This window comes from Felis catus, chromosome D4, assembly GCF_018350175.1.
Source record: "Felis catus isolate Fca126 chromosome D4, F.catus_Fca126_mat1.0, whole genome shotgun sequence".
Lineage (NCBI taxonomy): Eukaryota > Metazoa > Chordata > Mammalia > Carnivora > Felidae > Felis > Felis catus.
The window spans coordinates 70,369,061-70,390,783 of NC_058380.1; the positions used below are offsets into that span (position 1 = coordinate 70,369,061).

General features: G+C 46.2%; 1 protein-coding gene across 13 annotated transcripts in view; it reads left to right on the forward strand.

The window, feature by feature from the left end:
* Window positions 1-21,723, forward strand: part of PALM2AKAP2 (PALM2 and AKAP2 fusion) — a 488,279-nt gene that overhangs the window by 152,506 nt on the left and 314,050 nt on the right. For 11 of the 13 annotated variants that reach the window (XM_045043558.1, XM_045043567.1, XM_045043561.1 and 8 more), the window contains one exon: window positions 4,406-4,451. In XM_045043558.1, the coding sequence (XP_044899493.1) occupies window positions 4,407-4,451 (45 nt within the window). In that variant the 5' untranslated portion in view covers window position 4,406. The other 2 variants (XM_045043559.1, XM_045043557.1) reach the window with 2 other exon arrangements.

Consider the following 21,723-nt stretch of genomic DNA (forward strand, 5'->3'; position numbering starts at 1 on the left):
CATGTAATGCTTTGGAATGCAGCATCTATCAGAAAAACCATTAAACAATACGGGTAGTGCTTACACAACACAATTTAATATCCCAGCATGAACTAGTGATTCGTTACACACATTCTGCACCATTGTAATAGATCTTTCCAGATTGTAAATGTGTGGAAGACAACAAGTCACCAATATTAGCCCTGGACTATGAATTCTTTGTGATATCAAGCCATAGCCTAATGTTTAGTACAGAATAGCTACACAATAAAAGTTTATCAAAGAAGTGGCATGATTTGGGTTAGAAATGTCTGTGTTTGTAATGGATTCAATGATTTTTCAAATTCTAAAATGTAGAGATTTGAAGGCAGCCGTGCTGTGAGAGGAGAAGATGTTTTCCCTCTGCTCTGTGGCCAAGCATCAGCCATTCATTTCACAAGCCTTCCTGTTTCACTTAGGATTCTTAGTGACAAGCAATAGAAACTGATTCCAGTTGATAGGAGCAGAGAAGGCAGGAACTGAAAGTGTATTCACAGAATAGCCGAGAAGGCTAGAGAAGGGGGCTTGGACAATGGGCAGGACCAAAGGTGAGCTACCAGCCTGAAAGAATTCTGGGATGCTGTGTCTTCAAGATCCTTGGCAGATGCTCATGCCTGACTGAGCCCAGATTGCATGCCATATTGTCGCTTCTGTGGGATCTGGGGAAGCAAGTGTCTGGTATTTCCCAGGTTCTATGATGAGAGGTGGCTCTCAACTCTCACTATGGCTTGTAATACGGGAATTCCCCAAAGAGGAAAGGGGTTTGCAAATTGGGCATCCAAACAACATTAGTCGGCTACACCTCCACCTGGACAAAACCCCAGGGTTCAGCATTCTGAATCTCATCTCTCCTTTGACTTTTTGCCATACCTGCCTTGACAATCTTCAACGCTGAGTAAACACACAACCAGTGTGTATCATGGGTCTTAGGTAGTTGGAAACCACTGAGGAGGTATACACAATTGGTCACGAATCTTTTGTCTATTTCTAGTAAACTCAGTACAGTGGTTCTAAACCCATCCCTAACCCCTACCTCACCCCATAGGAATTTATTTTTGTATATGTTCAGGGAAATGTGCTCCAGGAAATTTTGATGCAAACTTCTGGTTGGGAACCATGTCTCAATATTTCCCATTTTCCACAGCTTCTTTACAAATCATTTCTGTTCTCTTGAAGTCCCCCACCCCACCTCCACCCCAATGATCCTTCCATTAGGTGGGAAAACGAGGCCACGTGTCACACACTCACTCAACTTTTCTCTCCTTCATCTTAAAGTTTCTTCTTGTTTCTACCCATTCCATCCTCCTGCCCTGCTTAATTACTCCTTCCTTCCAAGGCTACCAGTGCTCATGGTCTAATCTGAGACTTAATACTTATTTTCCCTTCTGATCGTGTCTTTGGCCTCACTTTCCTGATGCCAAAATTCCCTTCATTCCAGAAACATTTCAAGTCTTATCTGACCTAACGACCCTTTAACTTGACCCTGCTTCCCATAGACCACCTTCCTGTTCCTCCAATCACCTTCATCTTTCATATCCAAAGATCTGAAAGGAGTGGTTTATACTCATAGATGCTTTCCCTTTACTTTTCATTCATTCTCAGCTCCCTATAATCACTTCCGGGCTGACTTTCCACACACACACATTACTGTCCCAATGTCACCTATGGCTTCCTGACTGCCCAAGCCAATAGCCTCTTCTTAGTCTGCATCCTTCTTGACCTCTCAGAAGCATCTGACCCTTTTGAAAACCCCTTTTCTCCTGTTGTGGCTTTTGATACAAACACCCCTCCTGATTTTTCCTTCTGCTTCTCAGATGATATTTCTCAGACTCCTTTACTGGGCTTTCTTTCCTCCTCCTTCCCCTCCTCCTCCTCCTTCTTCTTCTTCTGAGAGAGAGAGAGAGAGAGAGAGAGAGAGAGAGAGCATGAGCAGGGGAGAGGGGTGGGAGGTAGGGAGGGAGGGAGAGAGAGAGAGAGAGAGAGAGGGAGAATCTTAAGCAGGGTCGACACTTGGCACAGAGCCTGACTTAGGCCTCCATCCCACGACCCTGGGATCATCACCTGAGCCAAAATCAAGAGTCAGATGCTCAACCACCCAGGTGCCACTCTTCTCTTCTTGTTCTGTTTTCTCACTCTGGCCATTCTCATTTCTTTAGCTATAACCTCAAAATAGATGACACCCAAATTTATATCCCCAATCCTGATTCTTTTCACCTGTGATTCAGAGTTTTCCAACTGGTCATTTCCAACGGGTGACCAGGCTCTTCTCCCATCCCATCTCCCTTCTTTACTCCTTTAAAAAAATTTTTTTTGTGGTAAAATATACATGACATGAAATTTACCATTTAAACAAATTGTAAATGTACAGTCCCGTTCTTATTCATTACTTGCTTATTACAGGGGTCTGCTCCCCGCCCCCCGGCCAACCGTATCACTTGCTGAACCTGTGCTGAGTGCTAAAGAGCATGGGCTCTGGAGAGTCTGATCTGAGTTTAAATCTCAGCTTTATGGCTCGGGCTGAGTCTCTCAACCTCATGGGCCTCACTTTTCTCATCTTGTTACTCTCCACTATTGTTGGGTACACAGTCACTCTGCTGAAGCAATAACAGCTTGGTTTATTTGTGAGCAAACACCCTGGAAAGAACTTGTCCTGTGGGAGCTGGTGCTGGAAGTGAGGAGAAAATGAAGTATTTGAAGAAAGGGATAGATCTCAGCCAGAAAGTAGGAGTTCTGGATGTATATTGGAGTGAGAATGTGGAATCTGGCATTGGCTTCGATTTATGACACAGACACAGCTCCACCCACACCCGTTATGAAAAGGAAGAGAAAACAATCAATCAGTAAAACTGTTTTGGGGACTAACTTCAGTCTTCGGGCAGAGGAGTAATTGCTCATCAAGTGACAGGTTAAACCTCTGTGAAAGTTGAAAAGGCAATTTAGTTGAATTGCAAGAATTTGCCCAGGAAAGAGGTGATTTGGGGAAATTTGATGTGCATACCTTTTAAAATGCCTTTCAAGTCCTGTGTTTATAGAATCATCAAGGGTCTATAGAGGTCACATTGCCTTTTTTTTTTTTTCTTCAGTGTTTATGATTTCATTTTATACAGGAAAGCTTACTTATGAATGTTCGGAATTTTAGCAGGTCCCTCCTGAATATTAAGAAGTATTTCTTTTGTTTTTAGCATTTATTTCCTTTTGGACTGGGTCTGATCCATCTTTCACATTCAGCCCAGGGCCTGTCGCAAAAGATGCACTTTAGTACTATTTAAAGAATAGGTGAAGCATTTCAGTGACCAGATCCCACTTGCCCTTTCCAAGACGGCATTCGGAAGAAAAGACTCAACGTTGCAGCCCAGAATGTCACAGGATAATGATCAGGACAGATTGCCCTTTACAAAGCACCTTTATATAGTTTATCTCATTAATCACTGAGGACACCCCATTTTTCAGATGAGGAAACTGAGGTTCAGAGCGGTTAAGTGAGCTGCCCACGGTTTCACAGCTAAGTTGTGAAGCCCCGCCTGGTGGAGCTCCGAAGGCTACAAACTCTCTGCTGTCTTCCTAAGTCGCATTTGGCCTCACAGAGGGGTGGCCTGTTTTGAGCTATACCCTGCCCTCCGTCCACTTGACGTGCGAGGACCTCGCCATCTGAGGCATGTGGGCGAGGCAGCCCTTCCCTACTGGAAACGTCCTCACGTGAAGCCCAAGTATCTGGCATGCGCTAGAAGGCGGCCAGAATACTCGGTGGCCACAGCCCGCACGTCACAGTTCGCGCTCCGGGCCCCGCTTTCTGCCTCAGGCCCCTCTGTTGGCTGGCACTGGCGCCACCTCGCCCTGCCCGTACTCAGCGCGCGTCCACCCCGGAGCCGGCCGTGCGCCCTAGCCTCTCGCCGTGCGCCCTCGCCCCAGGTGCCCACCCGCAAGCGCGCTCCCCGTCCGCGCCTTGGGGACCCCACCTCCCCCGCCGCGACAGCCCGCCGTCTCCTGCCCGCCTAGAGCCAAGGGGGGCGGCGGCCGCAGGTCCCCCACACCCCAGGGGCGGAGCGAGGCGCCGAGACGTCAGGGCGGAGGACCAGCGCGGGGCGGGCGCGCCCTCCCGGCGGCTGCCCGTGGCCCACGTCCCCGACTGGCGCGGCCGCCGGCGGCCGGGGAGCTGTGCAGTTAGCGGCGGCGCTGGGGCGCAGCCAGGCGGGCGGGGGCCGGAGGCTGAGCCGGCGAGCCAGCCGTGCGCACAGCTCTGCCCGCCACCCCAAGAGCGGATCCCCGGCCGCCCCTCGGCTCTCCCCGGGCTTCTAGCGCAGCCCCTCGGGGTGCCCATCCATTTCCTCAGGTCACTACAGCGTGTGTTTTGTTTTTCTTTTTCCCCTCCCTGTGTGCCCTTCTCCAGGATGGCAGAGGCGGAATTGCACAAGGAAAGGCTGCAAGCCATAGCAGTAAGTCCACTTTCATTTTATTTTCTTGCTCTATTGTCTGGGATGGAAGGGGACCCCGAGTGTTTTGGGGCCATCGACGTTCCGGCACAGTAGCCGCAGGGCATGTGTTTGGGGGATAAAAGTCTGTCAAGGCTCAGCTACGTTGCCGTTTCTTTTATTACGTCTGTAGACAGAAACCCCCAGGGCGCGCTTTGGGCTGGGGATTTGAATGTGGAAGATTGGCTTAGAAATAAAATGCTTGCTACTGGGCTTTGGGAAAAGACCGAACAGACGCATGGGGGTGGGCTTGGGGGGAAGGGGCGATTCCTGGAATATTACCACCCAGGGATCCGTACTACTCTGACTGCATACCCTGGAGAACCAAGAGAACGGCGACCTGAACGGTGGCTGCCACCCTTCTTGTGGAAGCTGTTCGGTCTCCTAAGTGGGAAACCAGCAGTCAGCTCTACTGCCAGCCACGCGGTAGAAACCTCCTCCTGAAACCGGGGCGTTAATTTCCCCTGTGCTGTTTGATATTGACAAGGACGCTGGCACAAGCCTCCATCCTGGCGGGATCTGGGGACTTCTGCTGACGACTGGGTCCTGGGCATAATGTTCCAAGAGAGCATCCTTCTTAAGGGGGTGGATAATCTGAAACCTGTTTTTAGCATACAAAGGCACAACCAGTTTTGGCAAAGTTTACATGCACTTTCAGAAAAGTGTACCCTCGTGAGTCTTGAGTACAAAAGAGAACTTTCTGGGACTGTGTAGGTTTGAGCAATCTTGCCACAGTGTTGCCAATGATCCACAGATGTGGTATTTTCACTGGAGTCACCACAGCTGGATTATATATTTCCTTTGCAGATGAGGGAATGATTACTGCTGCTATATGAAATAATAACAATTAAAAGAGAAGGTCTGTTAACATACTGGCATAAAAGAGTCTCCAGACGTTCTACCTAAGTACCTTTTTTTTTTTTTTGGGTCCAGGAGTTCTCTGGAAACACATATAAATTTGTTGGAGAAACGATGTGTAATGTTTTGGAAGCAAAGTATATTAAAGTGTTTTCGAAATCCTTTGGACAGGTTCTTCATAGGGAAAATGCATACAGGCCCTTCTCTTTAAAAGAAGCATTTGATATGATTTCCGTAGCACTGAGAACCTCTTTATCAACGACTTCAAATCTGAAATGTCTTGGAGATTTTACCACTGAAGTGAGAGGGACATTTGTTGGCAATGTTGAAATGCTATGGTTTTTTTGCCTGTTGGGCAATCTTTGAACTTGGTCTTCAGAACTCAGGAAAGTTGTTTTTTTTTTTTTTCCTTTCCCTTTCCTTCTGTGCATGTGTATCTTGATGGTTAATGAAGTTGTTTATGGTTTCTAAACCTAGTGGCAAGGCAGTGTGGCCATCATGTCACGAACTTGGTAAGAATGGAGATATTCAGTTATTGGTGCCAAGTAGCTGGTGGGTGTTTTATATAAACTGAATAATAGGCTGCTTTAACCGCCCATGAAGTGACTGCTCCAGAGGACGTACAGTTGCTCCCATAGGCTGTGGGAAGGTTTCCAACAGTTGTCACATTTTCTGCTTTTGCGTGACCAGCTTTACTGGATGCCTGAGGAACAGCTGAGCTCTATGAGAGGTCTTGCTCTCTGAACAGGGAGCCAGTAGCAGCTCACGCTGGGGTCACCCCTTTCCAAATGGGGTTGGGTGATCCCAGCAGGGGCCAAGTGGATTTTCAAGAAAGATCCAGCCAGTAGTTTGGAATTCTCTTGACTACATGATTAGTATACACACAAATACTTGTGCATATTCAGTTGTGGAATTGAGTTTGTCCTGTACTTAGGAGGATGTTGATGATTCTCATGAACATATCAGCCTCAATTAATGTATGCGTTGTTATTGGTTCAGATACTCTCAGTGAAATGACTGTGTGTGTGTGTGTGTGTGTGTGTGTGTGTGTGTGTGTGTGTGTGTGTATGTACGAGAGAGAGAGAGAGAGAGAGAGAGAGAGGGAGAGAGAGAAAAGGGAGGGGTCAGTGGGTCTTGAGACCATATCAATAAGTCATTCTATGCTACACTTTGGCCTAGTGCACACTCTCCAAATTCGGCAAACCGTGCCTCTCTCTGCCACCTTCCTAGAGTTCTCAGGGAACCTTTGGGAGCTCACAAGCCTGCCTCTGGAGCCTAGTGCTCCTGAAGTATGTCTGGAGATGTGAAAGAGGAAGAGAATAAGTCCCTCTCTCTTCACCAACTTGGGCTACTCTCCAAGAGGCAGAGCAGACAGATGAGGATTCTAGTCTGTAGGGTCTTGGGCTGTTGTTAGCCTGGACCACTGTTCCTTCATCTGTTAAATGAGCTCATGAGTTCTACTCATGGGCTGGTTGTAAGGTTTAGATATGATGCAGTTGAAGAACCAGGCATGTGGTTGTCATTAGATGATGTCGAGGCAGAGTCCCCACTTCCTATCTGCAGTGTTACCCTGTTCCGTGAGGGTTAGAGACAATACCTCTGAAGCAGGAAGAGTCTGAGCAGCCTTTAAAACTTTGCCCTTTAATTCTGAATAAAGGCCAGGGCTGTGTCCAGCGTCAGTTCCTCTAGCTGCTTCGGACACAGGCCCAGAGCTGCCACTCGAGGATTCATCCATCCATTCATTAGCAGGTGCCCACAGAGCGCCTCCTCTGGGAAGGTACTATCAATACCAAAAAGTCAGTGTCCCCAAGTCTCAGCCATCAGATGGAAGATATTACTTTTTACATACTTACATCCTGAAAGAATGTCCTGTGACCCATTTGTCACATGGTAGTCTGGGATTTTGTTTTTTTAACCCACTAGAGAATAAAGTACTCAGAGACTATGGTACTTTAATTGATTTTTTCCAGTTGAATCCAGAGCCTAATCAACAAGAAAAGATGAATCTCATCCTACTTCCTGACAGAAGAAGAACAAGTCCATCTTTTTTTTTTTAATTTTTTTTTCAACATTTTTTATTTTTGGGACAGAGAGAGACAGAGCATGAACGGGGGAGGGGCAGAGAGAGAGGGAGACACAGAATCGGAAACAGGCTCCAGGCTCCGAGCCATCAGCCCAGAGCCTGACGTGGGGCTCGAACTCCCGGACCGCAAGATCGTGACCTGGCTGAAGTCAGACGCTTAACCGACTGCGCCACCCAGGCGCCCAAACAAGTCCATCTTTGACAACTGTCTCTACTCCCAGGCACTCCTTCCATCTGTAGGGACACTCCCAAAGCTATAATAGTAGGAGATAGCAAACTGCCTCTGTAGCAGAATTAATGTGAATAATAATTCTAGGGAATTACAGTACAATTGCCATTTATTGAACATTACTCAACAAGGTACTGTGTGATCTGCTTTTTTGTTGTTGTTGTTAAACCTTAAGTTGTTAATAGTCTGGGGGTGCCTGGGTGGCCCAGTCGGGTAAGCGTCCAACTTTGGCTCAGGTCATGATCTCACGGTTGGTGGGTTCGAGCCCCCACGTCACTCGGTGTTGACAGCTCAGAGCCTGGAGCCTGCTTCAGATTCTGTGTCTCCCTCTCTCTCTGCCCCTCCCTGCTCGGTCTCTGTCTCTCTCTCTCTGTCTCTCAAAAATGAATAAACGTTAAAAAAGATGAAAAAAATCTAACGGAGAAACACACATAAACAGTTACTATGTAGTGCCAAGAGCACTTACGCAAATGAGCACTCCTGTGGAGCAGGTGACCTAACCTCAAGGAGCTGTGGAACATTCTCCAGACGGGAGACCTTGGAGCAAGTCCTGAAGACTGGGCAAGATAAAATATAATCGCCTCCTGGTTAGCAGAAGATATTTATTTGTTTGTTTATTGTTTGTTTATTATGTATTTGGAACCGTTAATAAGAGAAAGGGAAAGCCAAAGGCATGTAGGAGTTAAGTCGGTAGCTGAAGGCACAAACTCGGCAATAAGACTAAAGTGCATTTTAACACACCTTATGTCATTTAATGCGAGTAAACTGATGAGGTAGGAACTACTGCATTTACCCAGATTTTATAGGTAAAGAGCCCCACATTAACAGATAGTGTCAAAGCCAGGATCTGAACCCACACTTCGGGGCACTGGAGCCCCTGTATTGCTGCCTGGATGACTGCCCTAAATTGCTACCCCTAAGACGGTGGCCCATCTTCTGCTTTTCCTACGAGCACACTGTGCAGGTGGTCCCAACAACCTCAGGGTGAGCCGGCGAGGGAGAAGCAGACGGATCCAGTAGCACTGGGAAAGGCCCAGGCAAACCAGGAGGCCCACATCCTTTTGAGCGTCTTCCGAGCTGGGTTTCAGTGCATGGAGAGATCTGATGTGAGTTCTGACGGAATGAGTAATGCTCCCTTGGGGAAGAAGCTACTGTGTCTCAGTGGAAATCAACTTTGAGAGAGGATGTTATGTCTGTGCATCCGGGAGGAAGACGGCCTTCCCTGGACCTGTGGGAAGATAACTAAATGTTTCAGAGGTCGTCTTGGGCCAAAGCCCCCGGAGCCATATGGACAAGGCCTAGGGCCTGTACCAGGGACCAACACGAGCCTGTCCCCTTGTGCTAAAAATATGAAAGTCCCATCCAACCTACACAGGCTTTTTAGAGAATTTTGTCATTTAAAAAGAACCCACTCTGTGGAATAATAAAAATGGTCTTTTGCATTTGTACACCAGTATGTGATTTATAAAAACCGGCACGTGTTACCTCAATTCTGAGCTGTGTGGGGCAGGTCTCGTTACCTCCACTTTACAAGTGACTCTACAGAGGTATCCAAGCCCACACAGTGAGATGTGGAAGAGATGTGTTGAGGCCAGTCCCTCCTGAATCCTGATCCCTTGTGTTAGTGGCACATCTCGCTTGGAGGGGTGCCCTGATGGGGTCGGGGGAAGCTGCCACAAGGATCCTTTGAGCTAGAGTCCCACAGTCAGGAGGAGAGGGATGAACTTGAGGACATGTGGGCCTGGATGTGCCTCTATGGAATCTGCCCTTTTGGGGATCTCACTTTGGGCTCCTCTGCCTCTTGAGACTTTCATGCAGAGAGCACAGTTAGTGGGCCTGTGGCTCCCACCTGCTCCCATTCTCTGTCCCGAGAAGGCCTGGACATCGGTGGGTGGCTTAGCCTGGCTGTGCCCTGCACTTGCAGAGAAACACTTTTGGCATTTCCTTGGGTTCATGTCTCCATGCCTCTTCCTGCCGTGGAACGATAAGGGTTAGAGTGTGGAACTAGGGGCAGAGGGGGCCAATCAGCCTGCTTTTGATCCAGGCCACTTAGGTTGGTCTGCATAGCCTGGGAAGAAGTCCTTCCTGCAGTTTACATGTGAACCCTGCCCAGTCCAGCTTCCCAAGCCAGGGACCCCTCAGAGGGTTTAGACACTCAAACCCCAAACCCTATAGTAAAACAATGGATTCTTGTGGGGACCATCCCTGTACAAGTCCCTTGTGAATCTGTGTCACTGGCAGGTGACAGCAAAGGAATGAAGAAACAAAGATCCTGACCACTCATTTGTTTCTTCCTCCATCTCAGAAACAAGGGTGATACCGTGCTTCTAAAATTTCAAGTTCAGGCCTAAATGATGGTTTGCTCCGGATACTGGTGCTGAGGAAGTGTTCACCCCAGCTGAATCTGCGGGGCCACCCAGGAGATAGGTGCCGCTTGGGGCTCGTTTAGGGTCATTGCCAGGTCTGAAGGTGCCAAGGCAAGGCTTACACAAACATGCGCCAGGGTCATGCACCTCTCTGGCCACTTATTTGGACCTCTGAGTATTTCAGGCTTTAGCCTCTTGGGACAAAGAGCAGCTACTCTGGCAAGGGCCCCGAGAAATACAGCAGCCTTCGTTAAAAAGTCATCGTTAAAAAAGCCAAGCAGGTGGACTTGTGGAGTATGATTTGTCAATGTTTAGGGGAAACCAGGGCTCAGTATTGGTGCTTGTGCATTTCTTTGGGGCTGCCCAACACTTTTGGGACCCCTGCTGTTGGTCCTTTGAACTACCCTCATTTCATCACTGATCCCCTTTGGGAGTATTCAACTCGCTTGACAATAATCACTATTGGTGTGACATCGGTCATCATGTGGTGTGACATTGACTGAGACAGCACATTGGCACTGATGCATGGAGACACTGGACAGTGGCCTCCTGGACTGGCAGTGATTCGCATGGTCTGGTGAGTTATGAGCAGGGATTCTGGTATCCTAAAGCCTTGACTCAAGTCCTGGCCTTTCTGTTAACATCTCTATGTCCTCACCTCACCGTCTCTTGGTTTCCGCATCTGTAAGATGCGGATAATCATAATACCTACCTCATGGACTTGTCGTGAAGGTTGTTTGAGAAATTTCATGGGAAATGCCCAGAGCAAGGAAATAGAAAGCACCCAAAGTTCTCTGTTTGTATGTGAATCAACAAATCAGAACTCGTGGATCCTTAAACAGAAAATGGACACAAAGAGTGAAAGATGAATTCTACTAACTTCAACATTTTAGCCAAACTGGGAAATTTCAGATGACTATGGTAGCTACTGAGCATTTCCAGTGCAGGAGGATACTACTAATAATGAAAAGCGTTGTGTATGGTGGATAGGAGTTGCAAATTTCAAAGCTCGAAGGGCTAACAGGTAACGTAAAGGAGTGACACAGACTGAGTGGGCAATCGTGAGGACCTGGAAACCAGACGCCTCTTCGCAGTTAGGACATGGTAAATTTATACCATGTGGGAACATGGAATTTATGTTGTCACATCAACCCATTTTCACCGGAAGCAGGAAATCTGCTTTTCGAAAATGTGAGATCTCCCTTTAAAAGAGAACTAGTTTCAACACTTTTAAAAAATTTGTGGACAAAACAAAATTCCTTTGAGTCCACAGGTCGACCTTGTGTGACCTCCAGCTGTAGGTAGAACTTTGAACTTAACAATGTGCTTTTCTTATGCATGGACTTATTTGGATTTCATAAGGATATTGTGGAAGTAATAGTATCAGCATCCCCCTCGGTGTTTTTCACCAGGGATTTGTGAGTTTGGTGTCCAAATGTTTGGATTGTTGGAAAAATAGTGCATATTTACCGTCTCTTCTGATATTAAGTGAGCTCTTGTAATCATTGACATTATGGTAACCCAGAATATTCACATCTTGGTGAGTGGCTGCTCTTTCAAAATTAACAGAAAAATTGTAGACAATCAGTACCTTGATGTGGGAAATTCCTTTTAGAGAAGAATCTTTAAGAATATAATATTCGAATCTGATGCCCTCACATATATCACCCAGGGTGTTTAGGTGATTTCAATTTATTATCAGCCTCAAGTAATAGACAATATAGGGAGACCCAGCTGGGCTTAGAACTTCGTAATAGCGGCAACTGGCATTGAACATAGACATTTTAACAGATATGGTGTAGAACAGTGATTCTCAAACTTTAATGCATTAGGATTATCCAAGAGCTCCTTAAAACACAGGTTGCTGGATCCTGCTCCCAGGGTGTTTGATTGAGCAGGTCTAGGGCAGGGCCTGCTAATTTGCCTTTCTAACAAGTCCCCAAGCGATGCTTTCCCAGCTGCAGCTGCTCTTCTGGGGAGTACAAGTGGAGAATCTCTGGTGAAGGGCTAGATTAATGGTAAAGGAAGATCGTGGCCTGGGTCTTGATCAGTGCCACATTCCCACTGGGACATGTCCGGGAGTTTGTGAGGTGTGGATATCTACAAGAGGCGAAATAGAATAAAAGACCAAATGGGAGCCTACAGAAAGCTCAGTTTGAAAGTGATGTAGTATCTTCGCACACCAAGTGGCTGATCAGGAGGAGGTCTTTGTTTGGGTAGTTGTTTTAATTGATTTAAAGAGAGTGAAGTTTCTATGGGTCACTGAAGACACCTGTTTGAAGGGTATGCTTGGGATTAGCTGGTTAAAAGCATGGGCTACAAAATTCATGCAGAGGGCCACGCAGTCGGGCAGATACCTGGCCGTCCAGTGGGAGGCCTTTGAGAGGGGCACGGTACCTATTACGGCACTGTGGGTGTACCCCTAATAGAGGTCCCCTGGCAGATCAGGTGATGAGGTTGGGTAGCAGCCTCTCTGGCCCTCACACCCACTTCATCATGCAGCTGCTTCTCACGTGGGCAGCTCTAATAGGCTGCCAAGATGAGCCGCAACTGAGACTCATTTAGTCGATGATGGCTATTGTTTCTCCCAAGCCAGTCTGTGCGTACACAGGGCTGGCTTGTCACTGGCCTATCAAAGAGGAGTTTATTCTCACCAAGAGGTCCCACGAGCGTCCCTCACCCTTACTTGTAGCATCCATTGTTCGGCCCAGCCCTTCACGTGCAGAAGGATTCAGCCTCAGCCAGACTCTTGCCTGTCTCAAAACACAACGCACAGCGGCCACGCCGTCCAGGACGCAGCCCAGGGGAACGTGGACAGATTGCGGCTGATGGCCGCCCAGCGCGGGATACTTTGCAGAGGAGAGTTCGCACATGAGCGCTGTGGGTTTGGGAGAACATGCACAGCTGAGACCTATTTCTGACAGGAAATGCCAGCAGAAGCAGAGGATTTTGCGGGGTGGTGTGTGTTGGAGGTACATATGCCCTTGGTTAATTCTCATGTCAGTCTTTTCCATTAGTTTCATGTTGAACAAAATCTTCAAAAGGAGATTATTACATACGCGAGAGACAGACAGACAAAGACAACCCGTAGCCTGTTTACATAACACTTGAACGCATAGAAAAAATGCTTGGCGGTGATCTCTGACTCTAGTATCAATGCTTCTATTGCGTCACACGAGCTTAGCCAGAAGATGGGGATAGGGCACCTGGTACCTTTCCCTTGCACAAGATGGAAAGGAAAAGAAAAGCCACACGTGCCCCCAAGATAAAAGCCCTGGTTGTAGGTGAAAAAGACTGTGGGCCAGAGCTCAGAACACATCTTCCTTCCCCACCCACCCCTGCCCTGCAGCCTGTCTCATCACCCTGTGGGCCTCTAGGCTCATGACAGTCTGTGCACTACCAAATGTCCTTGGGGCGTTTGTAAAACCTGCCCTTGCCGTTTTGCCGAATTATCCTGGTTTACTGACTATTCTAGGTGGGTGGGATTCCGCCCCCTTCTTCGAAATCATAACCAGTCATCTGAGTATTCGCTTTATTTTTAAATTCAGAGCTGAAACTTAAAACTTTGAGGGTTAGGAAAAAAATGTTATTCTTAAGAGAAAAACATATGCTTGAAAATTTAACCCCTTTGGTGGTAAGCAGGGGGATCTTCTTTCTCTGAGTTTGAGCAAAAACGGCAACAAGTTTGAGGCCGGTAACTACCACACAGGGCCTCAGGATCCCGGCGGCTCTGGTAGTATGTGTGTCCCATATGTGACATGATAGAGAGGCTGTGATCTGTGAGAGGTGCCTCTTGCTGAGAAGTATAGAGCCCTCTGTGGGGCTCCTGGTTGGTCCAAACACTGAGTTTCTATGGTTTGACTTGTCAGCTTGGGTTGATAATACCTGCTGCCTCTAATGGGGTGGGGAGTGGTTCAAAAATTTCCTTGTTCCATGGGGACTCTGAGGCATGTAAGATCTGAAAAGCGGAAAGGAATAGAGCGGTTCCTCAAGAAATTAGGAATAGAACTACCACGTGGTCCAGCAATCCCACTTTTGGGTACGTGTCCAGAGGAAGTAAAATCGCTACCTCCAGGAGATATCTGTACCCTTACGTCCACTGCAGCATTATTCACTGTGGCCCATATATGGAAATGACCTAAGTGTCCATTGACAGGTGAATGGATAAAGAAAAGGTGGTTTACATAATAATGGCATTTTTATTCAGCCTTTAAAAAGAAGGAAATCCTGCCATTTGTGATGACTTGGATGGACCTTGAAGACATTATGCTAAGTGAAATAAGCCAGATGCAGAGAGGCAGGTACTGTATGATCTCATTTATATATGAAATAGAGAAAAAAGTCAAACTTCTAGTAATGCAGAGTGGAATGGCTTTTACTAGGGACTGGGAGGTGGGAGCAAAGGGGGATATTGATCAAAGGATACAACTTTAAGTTAGAAGATGAGTAAGTTCAGAAGACCTAATGTATAGCATAGTGACTGCAGTTAATAATCATCTGTTAATATACTTGAAGTGTGCAGAGTAGATCTCGTGTTATCATCACACACACACACACACACACACACACACACACACATACACACACACAAATGGCAGCTATGTGAGACGATGGATGTATTAATTACCTTGATTGTGGTAATCGTTTCACAATGACTATATATATATCAAAACATCACGTTGTACACCGTAAATATATACAATTCTTACTTATCAATCACACTTCAATAAAGCTGGAAAAAAACGATCAGTTAAAAATCTGAAAAGCTTGAAGTTAAATAGTGACCTTGAAAGGAAATACTGCTTATCCAGGCAAACAAAAACACACTGTGGGATGGTGACAAGCCTATCCTCTGAGGTCCCCATTTCTCTTTACCAGGTGCTAAACAGGCAGCCTTGTGCATGAACAGTAAAGTCCGGGCATATGTGTTCAATACGTAGCGCTGTTCATCAAATAAAACTCGCAGTAGAAGCTGAAGGGTATTTAACGGTGGGATAAGTCTGGTGGGGGTGGGTCAGAAGGCAGAGCCTGGAGGCTCGCTGTGGGATATACTGTCTAGTGCCACCAACTACTGGAAAGAAGACACTGGTATCCTGATCACCCCCATCCGTATTCACGCCGGAGTGAGAATAATGGATGCCCCATCAGTATTGGATCTGATAGGGGAGAATGAAGAGAAAATACTCACTCTGACACCACAGAGGAGGCGAAAGGGAAAGTAATTTCAATTGCTCAGTTACTCCCCCCTCCCCCACTGCCGCCATCATCTCTGTCTGGACATGTCAGCTGCTACTGCCTCTGGATGATTCCAGCTCTCCACCCGTCCTAAGCCTGGGTCCACAGAGGAAAGCTGGAAGCAGACTGGCTTAGCAGTGGACAGGCAGGCGTGGAACATCTTCTCTACAGGGAGCCAGGGCACCCTGGGGCTCTGAAAACAAGTAAAATGTGGCAACTTCATCCTGTAGCTTTTTTAAGGGGGAGGGAAGAAGGGTCTCCCAGCTCCAGAGGGCTTCCCATGTGCCAGACACCCTGCCGAATGCCTGGCATTAAAAACCCAGATGTGGGGCGCCTGGGTGGCGCAGTCGGTTAAGCGTCCGACTTCAGCCAGGTCACGATCTCGCGGTCCGTGAGTTCGAGCCCCGCGTCGGGCTCTGGGCTGATGGCTCAGAGCCTGGAGCCTGTTTCCGATTCTGTGTCTTCCTCTCTCTCTGCCCCTCCCCTGTTCATGCTCTGTCTCTCTCTGTCCCAAAAATAAATAAACGTTGAAAAAAAAAATTAAAAAAAAAACAAAAACCCAGATGTGTACGGGTGCCAGGTTGACACGGTGGCTGAGCTCTTGGGATTGTGGTCACCCAGAGAGGGCCGGCTTCTCAGGGGCAGGCAGCATTCAACTCTAGTTGATTGGTACTTTGTGAGGATACACACCCAGGATCTTCTGCTTTTTCAAGAGGACCTGGAAATCCAGCTTTTGAAGGGAGCCTGTTGATGTTTAAATGTTCATAACGATTTAAACACTGTATGGGCCAAACCAAACATAAAGAGATTTTAGCACAGTGTGGGCTGGATCCATTTCCCATCCCACCTCCCTCCCTGCCAGCCCCCACCCTGGGCCACCAGTTTTCCACTTCTGCCTTTCACAGCATATTTTATTTAATTGCTAGGATTTTGAGGAGGTGACCGGGTGGTGTTACAGCTTGAAGCTAAGTGAGATGTAGATATGTTTAGGCATGTTGAGCAAATTGGTGGGTGGGCCTGTCAGAAACCCTCCGAGGGGCCCTGTGGGATGGGGACCCTGTAAGAAAGCCATGGTGTTGGGTTAGAGTCAGAACTGCTACGTCAATCAGTTCCTTATGCAGCTTGCTGGATGAACTCGTGAGTTTTCTGTAAGACATAACAACTGAAAGCCCACTTTAAAAAAGAAAATTAACAGAGCAAATGTGACCTTTTTGATGTATACTTCTCTCAATTGTAACTCACGTGTAGATTTGTGTAACCACCAACACCCTCAGGATACAGACAGTTCTGTCAGCCTCCAGTACTCTCTCAGGAACCACTGGTGTTGGGCGCCTGGTTGGCCTAGTTGCTTAGGTGTCCGAATCCGGCTCAGGTCATGATCTCGCGGTTCGTGTAAGCAGTTCTCCTTGGCACCCAACTTTACCGGAACAAGAAATCCACCCAGTCTTTGGTGCGTGACTCTTTCATAACAAGTACCCCTCCCAGACCTATAACAAATTCTTATTTTTCCCCAATTATTACCTTCTTTTCCAGGCTGGCCCTCTCACTACCCCCTCCCAGGGTTATCACATTTAGCGACTAAAAATATAGGATGCCTGGTTATTGCACGGGACACACTTTCATACTAAACAATGATTTGTTTATTTGAAATTCAGATTTAACTGGGCACCCCGTATTTCATCTGACAAGCCCATCACCTTCACATACCTATTGCCTTCACCACTGATTCAGAACCCGCTTTTTCGAGGGCTGTGTTTGACTCTGCCATTGTGAGTGTGAAGATACTCATTGGTTTTACTGACTGTTTTTGTAAGTTTATTAATTTGGGAGAGAGAGAGGGCAAGCAAGCATGGGGGAAAGGCGGAAAGAGAGGGAGAGAGAGAGGGTCCCAAGCAAGCTCTGCATTATCAGCGCTGAGCCCAATGTGGGGCCCGAACTCATGAACCACGAGATCATGACCTGAGTCAAAATCAAGAGTTGGACGCTTAACCAATTGAGCCACCCAGGCACCCCAATACCCATCGATTGTAAATAGTAATATATTTGTAGGGAGATAGGATGCATATTAGAAGGATAAGAGTGCCTCATCAATACATTAATGTGTTTTCAAGAAAGCCACTGGACATACCTTTTCTGGAGAACATGAAATGGCCTAATGTGTGTTGGAAGGAGGAGAACAGCTGAATTTCGGAAATTGCTACACTTCCCAGCCCCCCTCTCCTCCCTTCCCTTCCGACCTTTGAATACTATAAAACTGCAATAAGACTAAACAGGGAGATGGCTCACACTGAGTGAGTGTAAAAATACCACTGGAATGCTAGCCTTTAACAAGCCGTATATCTTATCCTGCATTGAGCAAGATGGGGCCTCATGGCATGTTGGCGAATGAGTCGTGCTGCGGCCACAACCAGATGATTCCCAGCCTGGATATTTTGGTCGAGAGGGCCGTGATGGTTGATTTTATTTGTCTTGTTTGTTTGTTTTTTCATTTATCCATTTTACTAGTGTGATTTCAGAATCACAGTGAGACAAGAAGGAAAATCAATTTGATATGGCAGCTTCAGAATTAAGAACAAATGAAAATTCTTATTTTCCGTTTAGGCCAAGGGTCAGCAAGCAATACCCCCCCCCCCCCCTGCCACGGGTCAAATCTGGCCTGCAGTCTGTTTTCATAAGGCCTGTGAGCAGTATGTCGTTGTTACATTTATAAATGGTTGGGAAAACAATTTTTTCGAGGAACATTTCATGACATGTGACAATTACGTGAAGTTGAGATTTCAATGTCCACGCATGAAGTTTTGTTAGAACAGGGCCATTCTCGTTCATTTATGTGTTGTCTAGGGCTGGCTTCATGTCGTAACAGCACAGCTGAATAGTTCTGACAGAGACCATGTGGCCTGCAAAGCCTGAAGTATTTATTCTCTGACCCCTTATAGAAAAATTTTGCTGTCTCCTGCTCCAGGTGGCATGTCCTCTGTGGTTGTATCTGCCATTAGGGCTCCAGGTGTCTTTTACCTTGGAGAAGTAACTGGTGTCTTTTTGCTGGCAGTCCAGAACAATAAAGCATCTCAGTCACGCTTGTAATGTTGTCTGGGCTACCACGATGGAAGGCTTGTATTCGCCGAAGTGCTCACATGTGAGTTTTGCTCCTGTAGAATTTTCTTCTTATATCCTTGCCAGCTAAGCCAACTGCATGCTGCTTCCCTTTGGAAGCCAGAAAACCTGATGTCTTAGAGGTGATGGCTTGGCCCATCTAAAAATAAGTCATTACATGTAAAACCATTTTTGTCCCCCTAGTGACAGGGACTGAGAGGGTGGAGGGAAAACACTGGTGATTCTCCAGATCATTTTTCTTTCTCCCTAGACATTGCCAGAACCCTCATTCTGCTCTCTCTGAGGATTTTTTTTTAATGTTTATTTATTTATTTGAGAGAGGGAGAGCGAGAGAGCGCGCACAAGCATACAAGCGGGGGAGGGGCAGAGAGAAGGAGGCACAGAACCTGAAGCAGCTCCAGGCTCTGAGCTGTCAGCACAGAGCCGGATGTGGGACTCCAACCCATGAACCCCAAGACCTGAGCCGAAGTCAGATTCTTAACAGACTGCGCCACCCAGGTGCTCCTCTCTCTCTGAGGATTTTAAAGAGAATGTGTCAGAATGAGAGTCAGAGAAGAGACGTACCACATTCCCTGGGTCCAAGCAGGAAGCCAGTGAGCAGTGGCTTCTGACCAGCTGCCCTGTCATTTGTTAGCACTTTATGGTGGGTTAGTTACCTCCTGGAACCCATAGGATCACTGCCTTCAATGTAAATGAAGTGACCATCTGTTGATGATGATAGCCTGTGGTAGCAGAATCCCTGTGGGGCTCTCTGAAACATCAACGGTTTCCTTTCCGCTTCCTTCTCTTTCTTGTCCAGAAGGGCCGGCCACCCCACGAAAGCTGGTGGGTACGCCCCAGCCCTGCACTCTCCTGTGGCCCTGTGAAACCTGGCAGGGGTGCATTCCACACACGGGATGCTCCTTGATCACCTGGCTCTGGTGGCCAGGGTGGCTTCCTTTCCCAGTTCCCCAGAACTGTAACAATTGGAGAGACAGTTCTTAGCAACCCCAGGGCAGATAGTTCTTAACAGATAAGCAGATTGAAACACACCCCTAGTCTTTTGGCGGAAAAGGTCCGTTTCTTGGTGTGGAGCTTCAGCCTGAGGGGCAGACTTCAGGGTTGCCACATTTATAGAAGCTACAGAAGTACTCTCAGAGAAAGTAGGCTGGGGGATGCCATCTTTGTGCTCTCCCTTGGCCTCACTACAGCTTACCGGTACTTCTCAGAAAGGAGCTTATCCACTCATCTGAAGCCCTAATTTTTGCAATTGTCACCCAGAGACACCTCCAGGTCACCTGGTCTGGAGGCCAGCAGGGTTTACAGTTGGGGTCCCATGAGGCTGTATATATTTGCATACTTTAAAAGCTGCTGCCTGGGGCGCCTGGGTGGCTCAGTCGGTTAAGCGTCCAACTGTCCAACTTCGGCGCAGGTCATGATCTCACGGTCCGTGAGTTCGAGCCCCGCATCGGCCTTATGCTGACAGCTCAGAGCCTGGAGCCTGCTTCAGATTCTGTGTCTCCCTCTCTCTCTCTGACCCTCCCCCGTTCATGCTCTGTCTCTCTCTGTCTCAAAAATAAACATTAAAAAAAAAATTAAAAAAAAAAAAAGCTGCTGCCTAAGGATTTGGCTTCCAACCAGCCTGAAGCTAGGTGCTGATTGTGCTCCCTCCCTTCAGAACACTGACAGTTCTTGACATACCATTAACGACTAGGACCTATCAAGAACAAGTCAGGCTTCTTAGACAATCACAATCCAACGATGTATTATTACAAGGATCGTACACCATCATTAAGTGGGATTTATTCTAGTGATACCAGGATGGTTCAACATTCATAAATCAATCAACTTGATGCACCACATTAATAAAATGAAGGATAAAAATTATATGATCATGTCATTAGATGTTAAAAAATCATTTGACAAAATTCAACATCCATTTATGATAAAAAATTCTCAACAAAGTGGGTGTAAGAGAAAATGTACCTCAATGTAATAAAAGACCATATATGACAAGCCCACAGCTAACATCCTACTCAATGATGAAAAGCTGAAAGCGATTCCTCTAAGATCAGAAACAAGACAAGGATACCCACTCTTGCCATTTTTATTCAACATAGTATTGGAAGTTTTACCCAGAGAAATTAGGCAGGAAAAAAAAAAAATAAAAGGCATCCAAATTGGAAAGGAAGAAGTAAAGCAGCCACTATTTGTGGATGACATGATTTTATATATAGAAAACCTAAGACTTAAAAAAAAACTGTTAGAACTAATAAAAGAATTCAGTAATGTGACAGGGTACAAAATCTATATATAAAACTCTATTGGATTTCTACACACTAACAATGAACTATCAGAAAGAGAGATTTAGAAAACAATCCCATTTACAACTGCATCAAAAAGAGTAAAATACCCATAAATAAATTTAATCAAGGAAGTGCAAGACCTTTGTAATGAAAACTATAATACATTGATCAAAGAATTTGAAGAAGTCACAAATACATAGAAAGAAATTTCATGCAGAAGAGTTAATACTGTTAAAATGTCCATATCACACAAAGCAATCTATAGATCCAGTGCAATCCCTATCAAAATCCCAATGGCATTTTTTAAGGAAATAGAACAAATAATCCTAAAATTTGTATGGAACCACAAAAGACCTGGAATAGCCACAGCAATCTTGAGAAAAAATAAGGCTGGAGGCATCATACACCCTAATTTCAAACTATATTACAAAACTATTGTACATGTAGGAACATTGATGTAGAAACAGACATGTAGATCAATGGAGCACAATAGAGAGCCAAGAAATAAACCCATGCTTGTATGGTCAATTAATTTATGACAAAGGAGGCAAAAATATACAATAGAGAAAGGACAGTCTCTTTAATACATGGTGTTGGGAAGCTGGACAGCCACATTCGAAAGACTGAAAATAGTTCACTCTCTTACAACACACACAAAAATTAACTCAAAATAAGGACTTGAATATAAGACCTGAAACCATAAAACTCCTTGAAGAAAACATAGGTGGTAAATTCTTTGATACTGGTCTTGGCGATGATTTTTTGTATCTGATTCCCGAAGCAAAGGGAACAAAAAGCAAAATAAACAAGTGGGACTACATTAAACTAAGAGGCTTACGTACAGTAAAGAAACTATCAACAACGTGTAAAGACAACCTACTGAATGGGAGAAAATATCCAAATCATGTATCCAATAAAAGGTTACTATTCAAAATATATAAAGAACTCATACAACTCGACAGCACAAAAACCCACAAATAATCTGATTAAAAAATAGGCAGAGGATCTCAATAGACATTTTTCCAGAGAAACCTACAGATGGTCAGGCACGTGAAAAGGTCATTAA